The sequence below is a fragment of the Chiloscyllium plagiosum genome, unplaced genomic scaffold, assembly GCF_037043375.1.
Source record: "Chiloscyllium plagiosum isolate Xiang-an unplaced genomic scaffold, Cpla_swu_hap1 HiC_scaffold_9, whole genome shotgun sequence".
Classification (NCBI taxonomy): domain Eukaryota; kingdom Metazoa; phylum Chordata; class Chondrichthyes; order Orectolobiformes; family Hemiscylliidae; genus Chiloscyllium; species Chiloscyllium plagiosum.
In genome coordinates this window covers 77,418,220-77,437,303 of record NW_028270147.1, presented here as the reverse complement: position 1 = coordinate 77,437,303, position 19,084 = coordinate 77,418,220, and the positions used below count along the sequence as shown (strand labels likewise).

At 40.3% G+C, this 19,084-nt stretch overlaps 1 protein-coding gene across 1 annotated transcript in view; it reads left to right on the top strand.

Annotated features, from left to right (window-relative positions):
* Nucleotides 1–4,449, top strand: part of LOC122554561 (complement factor H-like) — a 97,702-nt gene extending 93,253 nt beyond the window's left edge. Inside the window, exons 16-17 of the mRNA XM_043699802.2 lie at nt 1,546–1,624; nt 3,958–4,449. Coding sequence (XP_043555737.2) covers nt 1,546–1,605 — 60 coding nt within the window. The 3' untranslated portion in view covers nt 1,606–1,624; nt 3,958–4,449. The remainder of the gene's footprint in view (nt 1–1,545; nt 1,625–3,957) is intronic.
* The last annotated feature ends 14,635 nt before the right edge of the window (nt 4,450–19,084 follow it).

The following is a 19,084-nucleotide window of genomic DNA, read 5'->3' as shown; positions in this document are numbered from 1 at the left end:
ACGATCTTCCTACCATACCAGGCAATACCCTGGTAAACCTCCTTTGCATCCGTTCCAGTGCCTCCACATCCTTCCTATAGTATGGTGACCAAAACTGCACACAATACTCCAGATGCAGCCGCACCAGAGTCTTATACAACTGCAACATGACCTCAGGGCTCCGGAACTCAATTCCTCTACCAATTAAAACCAGTACGCCATATGCCTTCATTACCGCACTATTTACCTGGATGGCAACTTTCAGAGACCTGTGTACATGGACACCAAGATCCCGCTGCTCATTCAGCTTATTCAATTCTCATGGAAACTGCATACAATGGTTAAATTCATGCCTCAAAACTAATTTGGTAGAATCCTGGTCTGCAACTTGAATCTCTTGTTCTATTGGCAGCTCTGAGAAGGGTTCTCCTTGGGCATTATCTGCAGTACTGCTGCGCGAGAGGTAAAGTGTCTATACTACATGCTTCCCTAGGTGTATTTATTAGATTAGATTCCCTACAGTGTGGAAACAGGCCCTTTGGCCCAACCAGTCCATACTGACCCTCCAAAGAGTAACCCACCTGGACCCATTTTCCTCTGACTGAGGCACCTAGCAATATGGGCAATTTAGCATGACCAATTCACATGATCTGCACATCTTTAAACTGCGGGAGGAAACCGGAGCACCCGGAAGAAACCCACGCAGACACAGGGAGAACGTGCAAACTCCACACAGGCAGTCACCCAAGGCTGGAATTGAACCTGGGACCCTGGTACCGTGAGGCAGCAATGCTAACTATTGAGCCACTGGGAGAGTTCATCATTCAAATGAAATATTAATTCAACACTTCTCTACTTTCTAACATAGACATAAAAGATCCATAAACGCCATTCAAAAAAAAGGAGAATTCTCTGACTCTTCTTCTTTACCCAACACCACAAAAACAGAGGAGTAAAAGCAAAATTACTACCAATGCTTGAAATCTGAAACAAACACAGAATGCTGGAGGAACTCAGCAAGAGTTGAAATCTAACCTTAACTCTGTTTCTCTCTCCACAGGTGTTGCCAGACCTGCTCAGTTTCTCCAACATTCTCTGTATTTGTTACAAAAAATACATTTTCTATTTTTAAGACCGCACTAAGTTGACTCATATTTAGCTAGAAAACACTATGGACTTTATTTGTAACTAATTGACCGCAAAACACTTTGGGATATCTGAAAGACAAAACACATGATAAAATTCAAATGAGAAAAATGGAATGCTAAAAATAAAAATCAGTCAGGCAGCATTTGTAAAGAAAACCCAAGTTATGGTTCTATGTTGACAATCCTTCATCAGATTGTTTATCTCCACAGACACTGGCTGATTTGCTGAGTATTCCTATTTATTTAAATTTCAGGTTTTCCAGCATCTAAAATTATTTAGCTTTTGTACTTTACAACAAAATGCACATTCCTTTGCTTTTACAGCCTGTGTTTTCCTCTCATTTACCATATACCTGTTAGTGCATGTTTGTTTGTATAGAAGGGATCTTCTTAATATATTGATTTGTTCCCATTGTAGATCATTTTTAATGTCACATTTAGCAAGATTTTCAAGATGACATTTGAGAAGATGACATAAAATTTGGAAAACTGAAAAGGTAAGATATTGTAAATGCATAATCATAACATTCTGTTGTGTCATAAACAACTACTTTGAATTTTTGGTTCAGTTATTAGAGTTTATTTTATAAGGATATGCAGGTATATACTCTTGTCAGAATTCAGCAAGGTCTCTCTCCAAGTAAAATTCGATTTTAACTAGCAATTTACCTCATATCATTATAATGTTTCTTCCTTTCTCAATTAAATTCGCAGTCATTGATTTCATGTATACATCACTAAAAAGGTAAAGTTGCCATAGTCCTACTGGACCATAGTGCTGCACTCTCAGAGTGGGTTACCATGCCTCATGTGAGCGGAGAGGTTGAGAAGGAGATTCCTTCAGCTAGTATGGGAATTGAACACACACTGTTGGTATCACTCCACATCACAAACCAATGGATGCCCTGTTGGGTTTTTGAGTGTTCAAGGCTAGTGATGAGTTTTCCCACCACACTCCTCATGTGTCTTGTGATAGAGAGAGGGTAGACAAGAGATTAGCCACTCACTGCAAAATCAAAATAGTGACAGTACAGGCAAAGGCAATTCAGCCCATCAAGTCCAGGCTGGCTCTCTGGAAGAGAACTTTAACTAGTCCTACTTCTTTGCCCTTTCCCTGTATTCCTCCAATTCTTATTTGTTTACACTGCTCATTTAATTTCTTTCAGAAAACAGTGGTTGAGTTTATCTCCAACAATGTTTCAGGCTGATCATTACAATTCATAGCTGCGTAAAAAGGCTATTCCTCGTGTCATCTTGGTTTATCACCAATCACTTTAAAGTTGAGTTATCCAGTATTTGACCTTTCTGCCATTAGAACCAATTTCTCTCCGTGTATAAACCCCTTGAACCTTTGAACACTTCAATCTGGTGTCCTTTCAGTCTTCATTCTCTAAGATGACTAATATCAATTTGACTAGTCTATCCATGGACCCTGAAGTTCCTCATCACTGGAACCATTTTTGTAAATCTTTTCTGCATTCTCTACAGTTGCACATCCTTCCTGAAGTGTGGTACCCAAGTTTGCACATACTTTTCTAATACAGGCAGAACCAGGTTTCTGAAAAACAAGTTCATCATAACTTCCTTGCTTTTAATTTCAGGACTCTGTAGGTCTTTGGAATCACATTCTCAAGTTGCCCTGCCATTTTCAATACCAAGTCTACTCTTATTATTTGGAGAGCCTGCTCCTGAACTTAAATTTGTACTTCAGTCCCATGCACCTGATCTTTAACAATCAAATCAGGAAGGGTGCAGAGAAATTGAAGGATCTTCTGGTAGCATTGCTCCAGGGCCTAGCTAATGTGACCAGGCAGTGGGTTACAGATGTGAGTGTCCAGCTTGACTACCGAAAATTGCTGTTTTCTTTGAAGTATTTTTTGAGATCTTAAATTGTCTGTCAATGAGTTAAATTGCTCATTTGCTTCTCATTTACTCAAAAAATGTATAGCTCCAAACCTTTATGTTCCTACATCCCATTTAGAATTGTACCCTTTATTGTTTCTTCTGCCAAACTGTGTGGCTTAGCACTGCTGCATTAAAGCTTCTCTGCCCCTTCTCCAGTGCTCTGTCTATGCCTTCTTGAGCTTGATCACTATCCTCTTTGTAGCTCCACATACTCCTACGTTTTGTATTATCTCAAAATTTTAAGGGTGAGCTGGTCCTAGAACAGTCCCTAAGGCACCATTGTGTGCACCCTTCAAGTCAGAAGGAGAAACATGCACCTTTGGTCTGTTTCCTACCAATTTGTCAATTTGTCCCATTCACTCCATGGTCTTCAATCTGATGTCAAGCCAATTATGTGTTACGTCATCAAATTCCTTCTGGAAGTCCATATACGTTATATAAGTTCCATTAATCTCAAAGCCGGATGGCTTCTTGGCATCAGAACTCATCTGTCAATTTTCAAAGAATCCTCAACTTTATCAACCACCTTCGGTGACCTGCTGGTTGCACATAATAAATGCTTCCCAGGTCGGGGAATTAGGTGTGGCTGTTGAGGCATACTGCTGGAGAGGAAGTCCTACACATTGCAGGAGGAGAATCCAGCTAAAAAGATATTGAATTTTGTTAAGCAAAAAAGGAGTGGGCTACACAATAACCTGCAGAGCAACATTCTGTACTCTGATCACTAAAGTAAATAATATTTGAAAAGTTCTGTGGAAGTTTAAACTTGAAATTGATTTTTTTTCTTCATAAAATATTTAAGCAGATTTGGTAAATATAATTGTCTACTTCTAATTGCCTAATTATCACCTTGCTTAAACATATTTGATTTTAAATGTGGTGAATTTATAATAAATTCATTTGTTATTATTTATTTCAATAACAGGCACAAGATGTAGCAGTGCAAGCTCTGAGAAATAGCAACTAACTGCTTTCAAAGAATGAAAGATTCAGTTACATTTTAAAAGATAGTTACTCTGTTATATTACTTTCTTGGTTTCAAAACTAATTTAACCATTTAATCCAATTAAACAAAAACATATTTTGAATATTTTAAAAAACCAAATGATTTGGATAGCTTGAGTAACCTTTGGATTATTTTGGGGATTAATTTTATTTTAAAATAATTGTAAATAATGAAAAATGTTATCCTTCAAGGCATCATGAAATGACTATGAGGTGGAAATGACTGTTTCTGAATCCAGAGCAGCATTTAACCAAGAATGGTGTGGAGGAGCATCAGTAAAATTGGCATTGTGAGAATTAGGAGGAAACCTCTGTTGGTTGGAGTCATGCTTAGCACTAAGTAAGGTGGTTATGGTTGATAGGAAGTCAAAAGGTGCGGTACTGGAAAAGCACAGCCAGTCAGGTAGCATCCAAGGAGCAGGAGAGTCGATGTTTTGAGCATAAGGTCTTCTTCAGTAATGTCATGAAGAGCTTAAGCTTGAAACGTCGACTCTCCTGCTCCTTGGATGCAACCTGACTGGCTGTGCTTTTCCAGCACCACACTTTTTGACTCTGATCTCTAGCATGTGCAGTCCTTGCTTTCTCCTCATGATTGATATGAAGGCAGGTTATTAACTGAATAGTAATAGAATGGAAAAAGGGAGATGCAATGAGACCATGGTGTCTTTGTAAACATTTCATTGAAAGTAAGCATGAAAGAGCAGCAGGTGACAAAGATGAAAGATGGTATGTTGGCCTTCTCAGCAAAAGCATTTGAGTGCAGCAGCAAGGTGGTCTTGCTGCAATTTGCAAGGTCTTGATGAAACGACACCTAAAGTATTACATGCAGTTTTGGTCTCCTTATCTGAAGAATGGTATTCTGGCTATGGAAGGAGTGCAACAACAGTTTACCAGATAGATTCTTGGGATGACAGGATTAATGTGTGAAGAGAAATTGGGGAGAATATTCTTTGGAATATAGAAAAATAAGGGAGAGGCTCAGAAATCTATAAAATTCTAACAAGACCAGATAGGGTAAATGCAGGAAGGATGTTTCTGGTGACTGGGGAGTTCAGTTTAAGGATGTGGGGTAGGCCATTTAAGACTGAGATGAGGAGAACTTTCTTCAGCCTAAGAGTGGTGAGCCTGCGGAATTCTCTGCCACAGAAAATGGTTGATGCCAAAACATTTAAGGTGTTAGATATAGTTTTTAGGGCCAAAGGGATCAAAAAGGTATGGGGAGAAAATAAGATACTGATTTGGATGATCAGCCCTGATCATATAGATTGCCAGAGCAGGTTTGAAGGGCTGAATGGTCTATTCCTACTCTTAGTTTCTATGTTTCCATGCTGTTGGAAGTTAACCACCTCAGCTCCAGGATGTTACTGCAGGAGTTCCTCAGGGTTATGTCCAAGCCCAACCATCTTCAGCTGTTTCATTGATGACCTTCCCTCCATCATAAGGTCAGAAGTGGGGAGATCCACTGATAATTGAACAACATTCAGCAATATTTGAAGCAGTTTGTCTTCTGGTGCAACAAAACTTGACAACATCTAGGTTTGAACTAATAAGTAGCAATTAACATTTGCACCAAATGAATGCCGGGTAATGGCCGTCACCAACACCAGATGATCAAATGATCCATTGAAGTGAAGTATAAAAATATTTGTGAGGATAATATTCACAGCAGTGAGATTAGTAGCAAAATGGCATAATATTATTTAATGCTGCAGCTCTTTTCACTGATTATATTGTTACTTATGTAATTTCAGTGAACATTTGATTTTATTGCAATGCTACAAGAAATAAATACTTGTTAAAATGCATAAAGTGAATGGCTTTTGTTTTTGTATGTTGCAATCAGACCATTACAATAGTGATAGTTCTATGGTTTTAAGAGGTGCATTTTGTCCTTTTTTTTAGGATAGGCTTTAAGACAAAAGTGCCAAGCTGTTTATTTGAATCTGATAAAGTAAACAGCTCATGATGCCTTGGGTTTGTTTTTATGTTGAAACAATAGAAGCCACCTGAATGGTTGGAGTTATTAGATTAGATTACTTACAATGTGGAACTAGGCCCTTTGGCCCAAAAAGTCCACACCAACCCTCTGAAGTGCAACCCACCCAGACCCATTCCCCTACATTTACCCAACACTGGGGGCAATTTAGCATGACCAATTCACCTAACTTGCACATTTTTGGACTGTGGGAGGAAACCCACACAGACACAGGGACAATGTGCAAGCTCCACACAGACAGTTGCCCAAGGTAGGAATTGAACCCAGGTTTCTGGTGCTGTGAGGCAGCAGTGCTAACCACTGTGCCACTGTGCTACCCACTTCCACAAAACCAGGATGTTTGGTTTCAGCAGTTGTTGGGGTCTTGAAGCTGGAAGTGGAAATTCTCCTTCCTCTGTCTGTTACAGCTAAAAGCTGGGGTTCTCTTCCTGCTGCTGGAATTGCTGGAGAGAGTCTATTTTACTGAATTTGAGTTTACAGAATTTTACTATATTGGAACATTTATTATTTAGTCATTAAATAATCCATTATTTGGTGGAGTTAAATTATTACAATTTCTTCTTCTGTTGCATTTAACTATGGTGAATGGATATGGTTTTCTTTACTTCAAGACGGATAGTTTGACCAATCAAATTGCATCCGGAACACAACACCGTACAGTTGCCTTTAAAAATAAGAAAAAGTTAGAGTGTTAGCTACCTTCTTAATATATTTTGAGGAAGTTTGGTATGGTACATAACATAATACAAGTGCTACACTGAGAGTTGTGGCTTTGAAAGGATCACTGTTCACATGTAACCAGTCATGACAAAAACTTTCATTTAAAGTGCACTGTTTTTCATTGTAAAATGACACAGAAGCATGGCAAAGCTAATATTTGGTAATGGTGACAATGATGGTTCCTGGGGGGGGGGGGTGCGGTTGCAGCCAGAGCCAGGTCAGTGGTGCCACGGACAACTCAGCTGTTCAGCAGGCGAGGAAGATGAGTGGAAGAGCAATGTTAGTAGGGATAGTAGGGATTCATATAAGGGTTATAGCGACATTCCTGCTGCAGTTAACAAGATTCCAGAATTGTGCATTGCCTCTCTGGCAGTAGGGACAGGGATTTCACAGAATGGCTGCAGGACATCCTTCTGGGGCAGAGTAGACAATTAGAGGTCATGGCATCAAACTGATGTCAATGACTAGGTTGGTAAAAAGGGATGAGATCCTGAAAGTAGATTCTCAGGAGTTAGGAAGGAAATTAAAAAGCAGAGCCTCAAATCTCAGGATTACTCCTAGTATCATATGCTCGTGAACAAATGATTGGAAGGATTGATTGTTTGAACATTTGCCTGGAGAATTGGTGGAGGAAGGAGGGTTTCAGAATTGAGGCACTGGGACCACTTCTGAGGTAGGTGCTTGCACAAGCTTTGATTGATTACACCTTTATAGGGCGGGACTGATACCCTCACAGAGAGATCTGGTGGTGCTGTTGGTAAGGTTTAAATGAGTTTGTCAGAGGTGGCAACCTGTGACTTAGCTCAAATTGGCAGGAAGTAAAGCTGGTCACAGGAAGTAGGAAAATGGCAAGTGAAATTAGAAGGTGGTGAGAATGAAAGTGAGCATCAACTAAGCTTAGGATGTGGAATAATGTAAAACACTGAAAATATTAGGTGTAGTCTACCTGTAGACATGCAGGATTCACAAAGAGGTGGACTACCCTGAATATTGTCTTTTGATTTAAAGGCACAAATAGAGATAGATATGATCTAATTGCCATGACAGAAATATGCTTGTAGGTGACCAAGACTGAGAATTGAATATTCAATGTCAATCAACATTTAGGAATTCTAGTCAAAAAGGAAAAGGAGGTAGTGTTGTGGTGATAATAACAGTAGGATCAGTATATTAATAAGGGAATATTTCTAACTGGAAGAACAAAATTATGAATCTATTTTGGTGGAGTTAGGTAACAGCAAGTATTATCAAACACTGACAGGAGTTTCAGCCGACCAAATATTAGTCTTACTGTAGAAATGCAAAGCAGCACACAGTAATGTAGTTGTGAAAGGGTGACTTCAATCTACACAGGCTATTGAGAAGTAAGACTGTGGAGGATGAATTTCTGGAGTGCGTTATGGATTGTTTTCTGGAATCATTTGTTGGGTATCACATGAGAGACTGGGCTATTTTAGACCGAGTGTTGCAAAATGAAAATGCGTTAATTAATACCCTTGTCAAATAACTTTTAGGGATACAGACCATAATGTGATAGAATTCAGCATTATGTTTGACAGTGGTAACTCACATACCACCAGGTTGAAACCTATTGGACGATAACCTGGTGGTGTGTGATTTTTAAACTTTGTCCACCCCAGTCCAACACCAGCACCTCCAAATGATGTTTGAAAGTGGGGTATTTCAATCTGAAGTCCATATTTAATTTAAACAAAGGAGGTCTTGAACATTTCAGGGATAAATTAGCTGAGGTGGATTGAGACAATATACTCACAGCACATAGGCAATGGACAGCCTTTAGATAGTTACTACACAGTTTACAGCAATTATAATTTTTTTTAGAATCCTTACTGTGTGGAAACAGGCCCTTCAGCCCAACAAGCTCATGCCGACCCTTCAAAGAGTATTCCACCCAAACCCTTTCCCATACATTTTCTTGAACCAGGTGTCACAATTTCACACTAAGGAAAAACACCACTTAGGACTGAGATGAGGAGAAACATATTTACTCAGTGGTTTGTGAATCTTCGGAATTCGCTAACGCAGAGGGCTGTGGAAACTTAATCTTTGAGCATGCTTAAAGATGAAATTGACAGATTTCTAAATACTAACAATACAAAGAGATGATATTGCAGGTGATACAGTAGCTCAGTTGTTACCACCGCTGTCTCACAGCACTGGGGACTCAGGTTCACTTCCTGCCTCAGGTGACTGTCTGCATGGAGCTTGCATGTTTTTGCTGTGTCTATGTCTCTTAAAGGTATACTGACTGTGAGACCAGAAATAACAGTGAGATTGTTGATGCTAATTGTTATTATGGAGTCAATTAAACAGCAACATTTCTCATTGGCAATGCTGGAAGACTGTCTGTGGCCAACACCGCTACTCAACTGAGCATTACACACTTGTGTGTAAAACTATTGTTACTCCATAAGAGTTTAAAAAGGTGTTATACTCTATCTTACTCCAAACACATGAAGCAGGACGCATGATTGAAATGGTGATGCTGTGTAAAATTTAATAGCTTAATGTTAATGTAAACCCTGCTGTGCCTGCTAGTCCATAACAGTTAGCGATAACAAATGTCATGATATCAATGTCTCATTTCTTATATTATGGGACCAAATATAAGCTTTGCCACATTTGACAAAAATTCCCTGCTGGAGGCTGGCATTAGAAGCTAGCGTGATTTCACTCTTATTCTTCACCCATCCTATATAGAGTCATAGAGATGTATAACACGGAAACAAACCCTTCGATCCAACTCCTTCACGCTGACCAGACATCTCAAATTAATCTAATCCTTTTTGCCAGCACTTGGCCCATATCCCTGTAAACCCTTCCTATTCATATATCCATCCAGATGGCTTTTAAATGTTGTAATTGTACCAGCCTCTACCACTTCCTCTGGCAGCTCAGTCTATGCATGCACCACCCTCTGTATGAAAAAGTTGCCACTCAGATCCTTCTTAATCTTTCCTCTCTCATCCTATAACTATGCCCTCTAGTTCTGGACTCCTCTAATATATATGGATCCTTGCAAAGATGATTTGCTCCTTGCTCTGAGACAGGTGTGAGGCAAAAGAAAGGTAAGGCTGTGGTTATTATTTTTTCACCAATTATTACAGAGAATGATGTTGACGTTTACATGAAGATCCGTGCCAATACATAACATGCAACATAGATTTTGATCATTCCCTTTGTGTTTCAAGATCAAACTGGGTGGTATTTAGTGGAGTTTAGATCAGAGTGGTTCTGGAAAAGCACTGCAGGTCAGGCAGCATCCGAGGAGCAGGAAAATCAACGTTTCAGGCAAAAGCCCTTCATCAGCTTTTGCCTGAAAGATTGATTTTCCTGCTCCTCGGATGCTGCCTGACACGCTGTGCTTTTCCAGAACCACTCTGATCTAAACTCCGGTTTCCAGCATCGGCAGTCCTCATTTTTGCCTGGTATTTAGTGGAATCAATAAGAACCTTGCACATGTGATGGTAAGAACCCCAAGATGTCACTTGTAGGGAATGCCCATCAAATTATTTTTGAGATCGTGGTATTGGGCAGAAGTCCAACCCACCAAGGAGGTGTGGTGTCAGCACCAGAGAGGGACTGGTATCCAGTCCTGGCTAACAGCTGATTAATGTCAGGAATAAGGCTGTGGTGGTGGGATACAGAATGGTGAGACCCAGCAATAAAAGCTATTCTCATAGAGTCATAGACTATAGAGATGTACAGCATGGAAACAGACCCTTCAGTCCAACTCGTCCATGCTGACCAGATATCCCAACCTAACCTAGTCCCACTTATCTGGCCCATATCCCTCCAAACCTTTCTTATTCATATACCCATCCAGGTGTCTTTTAAATGTTGCAATCGTATTAGCTCCAGCACTTCCTCTGGCAGCTCATTCCATACACGCACCACCCTCTGCGTGAAAAAGTTGCCACTTAGGTCTCTTTTATATCTTTCCCCTCTCACCCTAAACCCAAGCCCCCTAATTCTGGACTCCCCCTCCAGGGAAAAGACTTTGTCGATTTATCCTATCCATGCCCTTCAGGATTTTGTAAACTTCTATAAGGTCAACCTTCAGCCTCCCACAGTCCAGGGAAAACAGCCCCAACCTATTCAACCCCTCTCTATAGCTCAAATCCTCCAACCCTGGCAACATTGTTTTACATGAAAAGGTTCAGAAAAGAATGTTCCAGATCCTCCAATCTAGTTGGAACTCCATTATCCTAACCAGACAGAGCATTGCAGAAAAATAGCATGCAGTTTTTCAGACCCATCTTCTGACAGTGGATTCTGAACAACCACAGGAATCCTAACAGAGCACAAAAGAAAACAAGAAAATGCATTGTGAATACAGTATCTGCACGAGCAATTCAGAGGCTTGGAATCCTGCAGCGAGTAACTCACCTCCTTACTCCTCAAAGTTTGTCTACCATCTTGAAGGCACAATCAGGAATGTGATAGAATGCTCCCTCTTGTCTGGAGGGGTGCAACTCCAGCAACATTCCAGGACAAAGCAGCCCACTTGATAAGTTCCACATCCACACACATCACTCCTCCACCACTGATGCTCAGTAGCAGAAGCGTGTATTACCTACAAGATGCACGGCTGAAATTCACTGAGTCAGAAGTCATACGACACCAGGTTATCGTTCAACAGTTTTGTTTGAGATCACAAGCTTTCAGAGTATAGTTCCTTCATCGCGTGAGATGGAGGGAAGCACACAGGCATGGAATTTATATGAATAGAGATAATGGCAAGATAATTCTAGGCAATTAAGAGTATCAAAAGATAAATACAAATAGGCCGAATAACAAGGCTTTGCAGGTGATCAAAATTGTCAAACGGTGTGAGTAAAGTGTCAACAACTGAATAGCAAGTGAAGGGATGACCTATAATTACAAAAAAAAATCAAAAATAGAATGGTGCAAGAGACAAAACAAATGGCTGGAATAACATGATAAGCATAAGAGTCACATGACGAGGGTCTAACTGAAGTAACAAGTAATTCAAAACTCTACAAACTAATTAGGATAGAGAGATCATAACAACAAGCCACCAAGGCTCCTTGGACAGCACCATCCACACTCTCAACCATTACCACCTAGAAGGACAAGTGCAGCAGAAACAAGTGAACACCACCATCTTAAAATTAAAAACCGGAAGAACTGTGGATGTTGTAATCAAAAACAAAAACAGAAGTTGCTGGAAAAGCTCAGCAGGTCTGGTAACATCTGTGAAGAGAAATTAAAGTTAACGTTTCAGGTCCTGTGACCCTTTCTCAGTTCTGAGGAAAGTTCACCAGACCCGAAACATTAACTTTGATTTTTCTTCACAGAAATTACTAGACCTGCTGAGCTTTTCCAACTTAAAATTACCTGCCAAGCCATAAGACTATAAGACCATAAGACATAGAAGCAGGAATTAGGCCATTCAGCCCATCGAGTCTGCTGTGCCAGTCAATCATGGCTGATAAGTTTCTCAACCCCATTCTCCCATTTTCTCCTCACAACCCTTGATCCTCTTGACAATCAGGAACCTATCTATCTCAGTCTTATATATATTCAATGAACTGGCCCCCAACAGCCTTCAAATTCCATAGATTGACAACAGTTTCTCCTTATCTCCGTTCTAAAATGTCTTCCCTTTACTCTAAAACTGTCCTTGGGTCCTATTCATTCCTATCAATGGAAACATCTTCTCAACATCCACTCTGTCCAGGCCATTCAGTATTCTGTGCGTTTCTATTAGATCCCTCCTCATCCTTCTAGACTCCATTGAGTATAGACACAGTGTCCTCAAATGTTCCTAATATGTTAAATGGTTCATTCCTGGGATCATCCTTGTGAATCTCCTCTGAATACACTCCAGGGCCAGTACATCCTTCCTGAGATAGAGTGAAGAATAGAGTGGTGCTGGAAAAGCACAGCAATTCAGGCTGTATCCAAGGAGCAAGAAAATCGACGTTTCAGGCAAAAGTCCCAATCCTTCCTGAGATATGCAGCCCAAAACTGCACACAATACTCCAAATGTAGTCTGACCAGAGCCTGATAGAACCTTAGAAGTACATTCCTGTTTTTATATTCAAGTCCTCTCAAAATAAATGCCATTGCTGCATTTGCTTTTCTGACTACTGACTCAACCTGCAGGTTTACCTTGAGAGAATTCTGGATTAGAACTCCCAAATCACTTTGCACTTCAGCCTTCTGAATTTTTTCCCCATTCAGAAAACGGTCCATGTCTCTATTCTTCCTACCAAGGTGCATGACCTCACACCTTCCCACATTGGACTCCATCTGCCTCTGCTTTGCCCACTCTCCTAACAAGTCTAAATCCTTCTGCGCCCTCCCTGCCTCCTCAATACTACCTCTCCCTCTATCTATTTTTGTATAATCTGCAAATTTAGCCATAGTGCCCTCAGTTCTTTCATGTAGATCGTTAATCTATAAAGTGAAAAGTTGTGGTCCGAACAACAAACCTTGCAGAATACCACTTGTCACTGGCTGCCATCCTGAGAAGCACCCTTTTGTCCCCAACACTTTGCTTTCTGCCAGACAGCCAAGCTTTTATCTCGTACCTTACCTCTGACACCATGGGCCCTTATTTTATTCAGTAGCCTCCAGTGCAGCACCTTGTCAAAGGCCATTTTGAAGTCCAGGTAGATAATATCCATTGGCTCTCCTCCGTCTAACATGCTTATTACTTCCTCAAAGAGTTCTAGCAGATCTGTCAGGCATGACCTCCCTTTGATGAAACATGTTGCCGTTGCCCTATTTTACCATACACTTCCAAGTATTCAGAAATCTCATCCTTCACAATGGATTCCAGGATCTTACCCATGACCGAGGTTAGACCAATTGGTCTGCAATTTTCCATTTTTTGCCGTACTCACTTTTTAAACACAGGAGTCACATTAGCAATTTTCTAATCCTTTGGGACCTTCGCTGAGTCTAGTGATTCCTGAAAGATTACCACTAACACCTCCACTATCTCTTCAGCTATCTCCCTTAAAACTCTAGGGTGTAGTCCATCTGGTCCATGTGATTTATCCACCTTCAGGCCATTCAGCATTTTTCTAGCACCTTCTCCTTGATGATGGCCACCATACTCAGCTCATCCCCATACTCAGTTAAATTTTTGTGACATTACTCATGTCTTCCACTATGAAGACTGACACAAAGTAATTATTCAATTCCTCAGCGACTCCCTTGTTTCCCACTACCATCTCTCCAGTGTCTTTTTCCGGCAGCCCAATGTCCACTTTTGCCTCTCTTTTGCCCTTGGTATATGTAAATATATTCTTAAGTCGGCCTTTATGTCACTGGCTAGCTTACCCTCATACTTAATCTTCTCCCTCCTCATTTCTTTGTTTTTGCTTTCCAATTCTCTGATTTCCCACTATTCTTCACTACTTTATGTGCTTTCTCTTTTGTTTTTATGCTATCCCTGAACCCCCTGGTCAGCCATGGTTGCTTCATCTTCCCTGTACCATGCTTTTTTTTCCTTGAGATTAATCCCTGCTGTGTCTCCAGAAATTCCTGCCATTATTGTTCCACTGTCTTTCCTGCTAGGCCCCTCTCCCAGTCAATTCTATCCAGCTTCTCCCTCATGACTCTGTAGTTGCCTTTATTCAGTTGAAATACCATTATCTTTGATTCTACCTTCTCCCTCTCAAACTGCATAGTAAATTCAATCAGGTAATGATCACTGCTTCCTAAGGACTCCTTCACCTTAAGCTCTCTTATCCAGTCTGCCTCATTGCACAACACTAAATCCAGTTCTCTAGTGGGCTCCACCACAAGCTGCTCCAAAAAGCCATCTCACAGACATTCCACATATTCCTTATCTTGCGAGCCACTACCAACCTGATTTTCCCAATCCAACTGCATATTGAAATCCCCCATGATCACTGTAACTTTGCTTTCCTACACACCTTTTTATCTCCTGATATATCTTGTGCCCCAGCTCCTGACTACTGTTTGGACGTCTGTACATGACTCAAACTATGATAATTCTTTACCTTTGCAGGTCCTCGATTCTACCCACACAGATTCTACACCATCTGACCCTACTTTGTTTCTTATTATTGATTTAATTTCATTTCTTACTAATAAGGTCACTCCACCCCCTCTGCCCACCTGCTTATTTTTTCGATAGGATGCATATCCTTGAAGATTCAGCTCTCAGTCCTGATCCCCTTGCACCCACCTCTCCGTGATGCCCACCATGTCATACCTGCCAATTTCAATCTGCACCACAAGCTCATTTACCTTATTCCTTATACTACAGTCCCATAGCCTAAACTATGACTCTCATTCAGATATAACACCCCCAGTCTTGTATTAATCATCCCTTTTCTCATTGTCATTCATTTGTCCAGTGTGCTTGACGAAGTTTGATTACTAATCCTTTCCATACACTCTCTCTTGTGCTGGAGACTTTAATAACCTCTCATGAGTTCTGCAGTCTTATCTCCTCCTTTAATTCCAGTTTACTCATTTCCACTGTAACTGAAACCCTATCCCACCCCACTTCAAGTTAGTTGAAAACCCTGTCTACGGCGCTAGTTATGTGATTCACTGGGCTGCTGTCTCAGCACGGTTCAGATGAAGACCATCCCCTAGGAACTGGTGCCTTCTTCCCCAGGATTGGCACTAATGTCCCAAGCAATTCACCATCTTGACTTGGAAATATATTGTTGTTTATTCACTGTCACTAGGTCAAAATTCTAACTAAATTGTGGGACTATGTACAGCACATGGACCGCACCAGTTCAAGAAGGCAATTCATCATCACTTTCTTAAGGGCAATTAGGGATGAACAATAAATGCTGGCTGAACTAATGATGCTTACATCCCTAAATGAATAAAATAAAAAAAATGTAAACTTGTGTGTATTTGTATCACATACTATTTTAAAATGCAATGAGTCTGAAAAAGAAAATGAATGCTTCCTTCCTGAAAATACAAACCTCTTCTAAGTTTCATCAATGTGCTTTTATAATTTTAGTAGCCACTTAAGTTACAGCTTAAATTCATGTTACATTCTCAACTTTATTTCTCTATAGGATACTAAGAAATATGACAATTTAAATCTGCAAATAATTGATACATCCATTGTATAAGTGTTACAATGTAAAGCCCTGATCTTTAGTGCCATGCTTCTCTGCAGAATAGCTGCCACTGAGCAGACAATACAACTCACCCCTAACTAGCATTTCACTGGCATTGGGAAGCATCTGCACTCTTAATGCCAGAGTGAGAGATCCCCTGTGGGGTGGAAATCCTCCATAATAACTTCTCCATGAGCCACACAGAACAATTTTCTGAGAGCAAGACCCATCCTCATGTAAGTACGTTGTTGTTAAAGTGCAAACTCACACCTACAAAGGCTGACACTGCCTGCCTGATCCCTGCATGCAATGTAACCAAATTTAGCTTCTTTTTGCACCTTCAGAATTCACCACCTTGAGCAGTAGTATTGCCAAGCCACCAGCCTTTCGATTGTGACCAGTAAAATGTTGCACAGGATTCCATCACCTGAAGTGTTGGGTTATTCTCAGTCTCAGCAACAGGGGCCACTTTATTTATTTGGGAAATTGAATCCACCCAGTTAATGCCTCAATGACACTGATCTACTTCAAACCAAGTAATATTCATTCCATATTTACTCAGCTGTTTTGTTAAAACATCATGGAGCATTACTGGCAGGTAATTTATTTCCCATTCCAACTTACCCAAGAGATGGCAGTAGTGTGCTTTTTCCTCAACCACTTCAGGCCCATATCTGAAAGTTGTTTCCACATCCTGTTTAGTAGAATGCTGAAAGATTTTGAGCAAGTGACTATAAAGGAATGCCAACATATTTTGTAATATATGCTGTGTGGTGTTATATATAATTTTAGAGTTTAGATTTTGAACATGGCATGAGTTTTGGTCGGCATGTATGGTCAGTTAATTATTAATATCTAGAGCCATGATATTAAACTGATTGGGGCCTTCTTAGAATGATAATGGGAATTTATTTGTATTGTTAGTTTCACGATCAGACAGACCCACAAGTGAAATATTTTAGTTTATTTTTCCTTCAGAAAAATCAATAATTGATTTTCTCCTTGGCAAAATCCCCATAGGTTGGACAGCTTTTGGAGGAATTCAGATGTCTTGGCAAGCATCAGACCCAAGATATTTCTCTCCAGAAGGGAATTCATTTAAAGCAGTTAGGAAATAGGTTCTCTCAGTGTAACAGTTGTAATTTGAAAATTCCAGATCTGAAGGGGTTATTGAAGCTAAGGTAGATTTTAAGGGCAGCCACATCAATAATCAAGGAAATGGCCAATCAATAATTGAAAGTGTTTAATTTACAGATGTCACAGAAAAGCAACTTTCTCACTGGTAGATGGACACTAAAGGTCTTGATGTTAGGATTTTGATTTGCTATGTTTCAAATTGTTATATACAAATACTTTGGACTTTATTATCATTTATGTAAAACCAAATCTACAGCACTTTGTACTTGCCTGTAAAAACTACCACATTAAATAAAGAAAAACAAAGTATAATCTATTAGTCTGGTATCAGATGGCCAGCTGGAACAGCAACTCTGAGATCTAACAATTTACAGGGCGAGGTGAGACATTGATCTAATGATGCTCCCACAAACCTGCTCACCCTTGTTCTTCTCTGTGGTGGAGTTTGTAATTTTGGGAGGAGCTAAAATAAGATGTTTCCTCTACATTAAATCAACATGGCATCGAATGTCAATTGGAGGTGATTAGGCTCTTCAGTTCAAGATGATCAATCTTAACATGGACCAAAGCTGTAACAAGTTCTGGAGCTAAGTAGTTCTGGCAAACCCAAACTAAGCATGTGAGGTAATTACATTCATTGACAATTTCCTTAACCATTTTACTGCCAATTGAGAGTAGACTCATAAGGGTAGATTTCTCTTTTGTTTTTGTGTGTGGTTTAGGAGATACCTCAGCAATTTTCCACAATGCTAGTACTGTATTCACATTGAAAAAATGCCTAAATGATGAAACAGTTAGCACAAATGTTTAGAACCATCCAAAAGCAAAGGAGACATTACTGACAAATGAATTTTATTGATCAATATTCCACGAGGCACAGAGGACAAGCAGAGATAACTATATCCTACTCCAATAGTAGATTGCTTAGGAGATGATTATTCATCTTGTTGAGCTTAAAATTCATTCATAGGTCGTGGGCATCACCAGATTTATTGAACATAGTTAGTTGTCCATAAGAACGTGAGTTGAGCGCCTCTTCAACCCGCTACAGTCAATTTTATACAGATGTATCCACAGTGCTGTTCAGGACAAAGTTGCAGGCGTTTGACTCACGCACACTGAAAGAACACCAATATATTGAAGGGTCAGGTTGGTGAGTACTTTAGAAGGAAACTTATAGGTGGTAGTATTCATGGTTTTGAAATGTTCCATACATCAAGAACATCTCTGAAATGACAGCCAGACTACTGCGACCACTAGGACTTATAACAGCACACAAACCAACAGCCACTCTCAGACAACAACTCACCAGAACGAAGGACCCGATACCCAGCATGAGCAAAACTAATGTAGTGTACAAAATCCCATGCAAGGACTGCACAAAACACTATATAGGACAAACAGGAAGACAGCTAACGATCCGCATCCATGAACATCAACTAGCCACGAAACGACACGACCAGCTATCCTTAGTAGCCACACACGCAGACGACAAGCAACATGAATTTGACTGGGACAACACTACCATTATAGGGCAAGCGAAACAAAGAACAGCCAGGGAATTCCTAGAAGCATGGCACTCATCCACAAACTCCATCAACAAACACATCGACCTGGATCCAATATACCGGCCACTACAGCGGACAGCTGAAACTGACAACCGGAAGCGGCAGGGACAGGCCACTATAAATGCCGGAGGAAACACCACAGAAGCGCTTCACAGGAGGCTCCCAAGCACTGAGGATGTCACCTAGACAGGGGACAAAACGTTTGCAACAAAAACTTCCAGCTCGGCGAACAGAACCACAGCAACGAGCACCCGAGCTACAAATCTTCTCACAAACTTTGGATCTGTAATGTCCCAAATTAAGCTTACATTCTATGCTTTGTTTTAACCCTTACAAACCGCAGTTAGTTGGCAACCTGACACTGTAGCCTGCTCTACACCAAAAATCCTTCTATATATTTGTCTCGTGTCTAGTTAATTTGCATTTAATGGGCATCTATACTCCCTTCCACAAAATGCTAACTAATACCATTTATCAACATAGCCAGAAAAAAAATGATTCAACAAAATA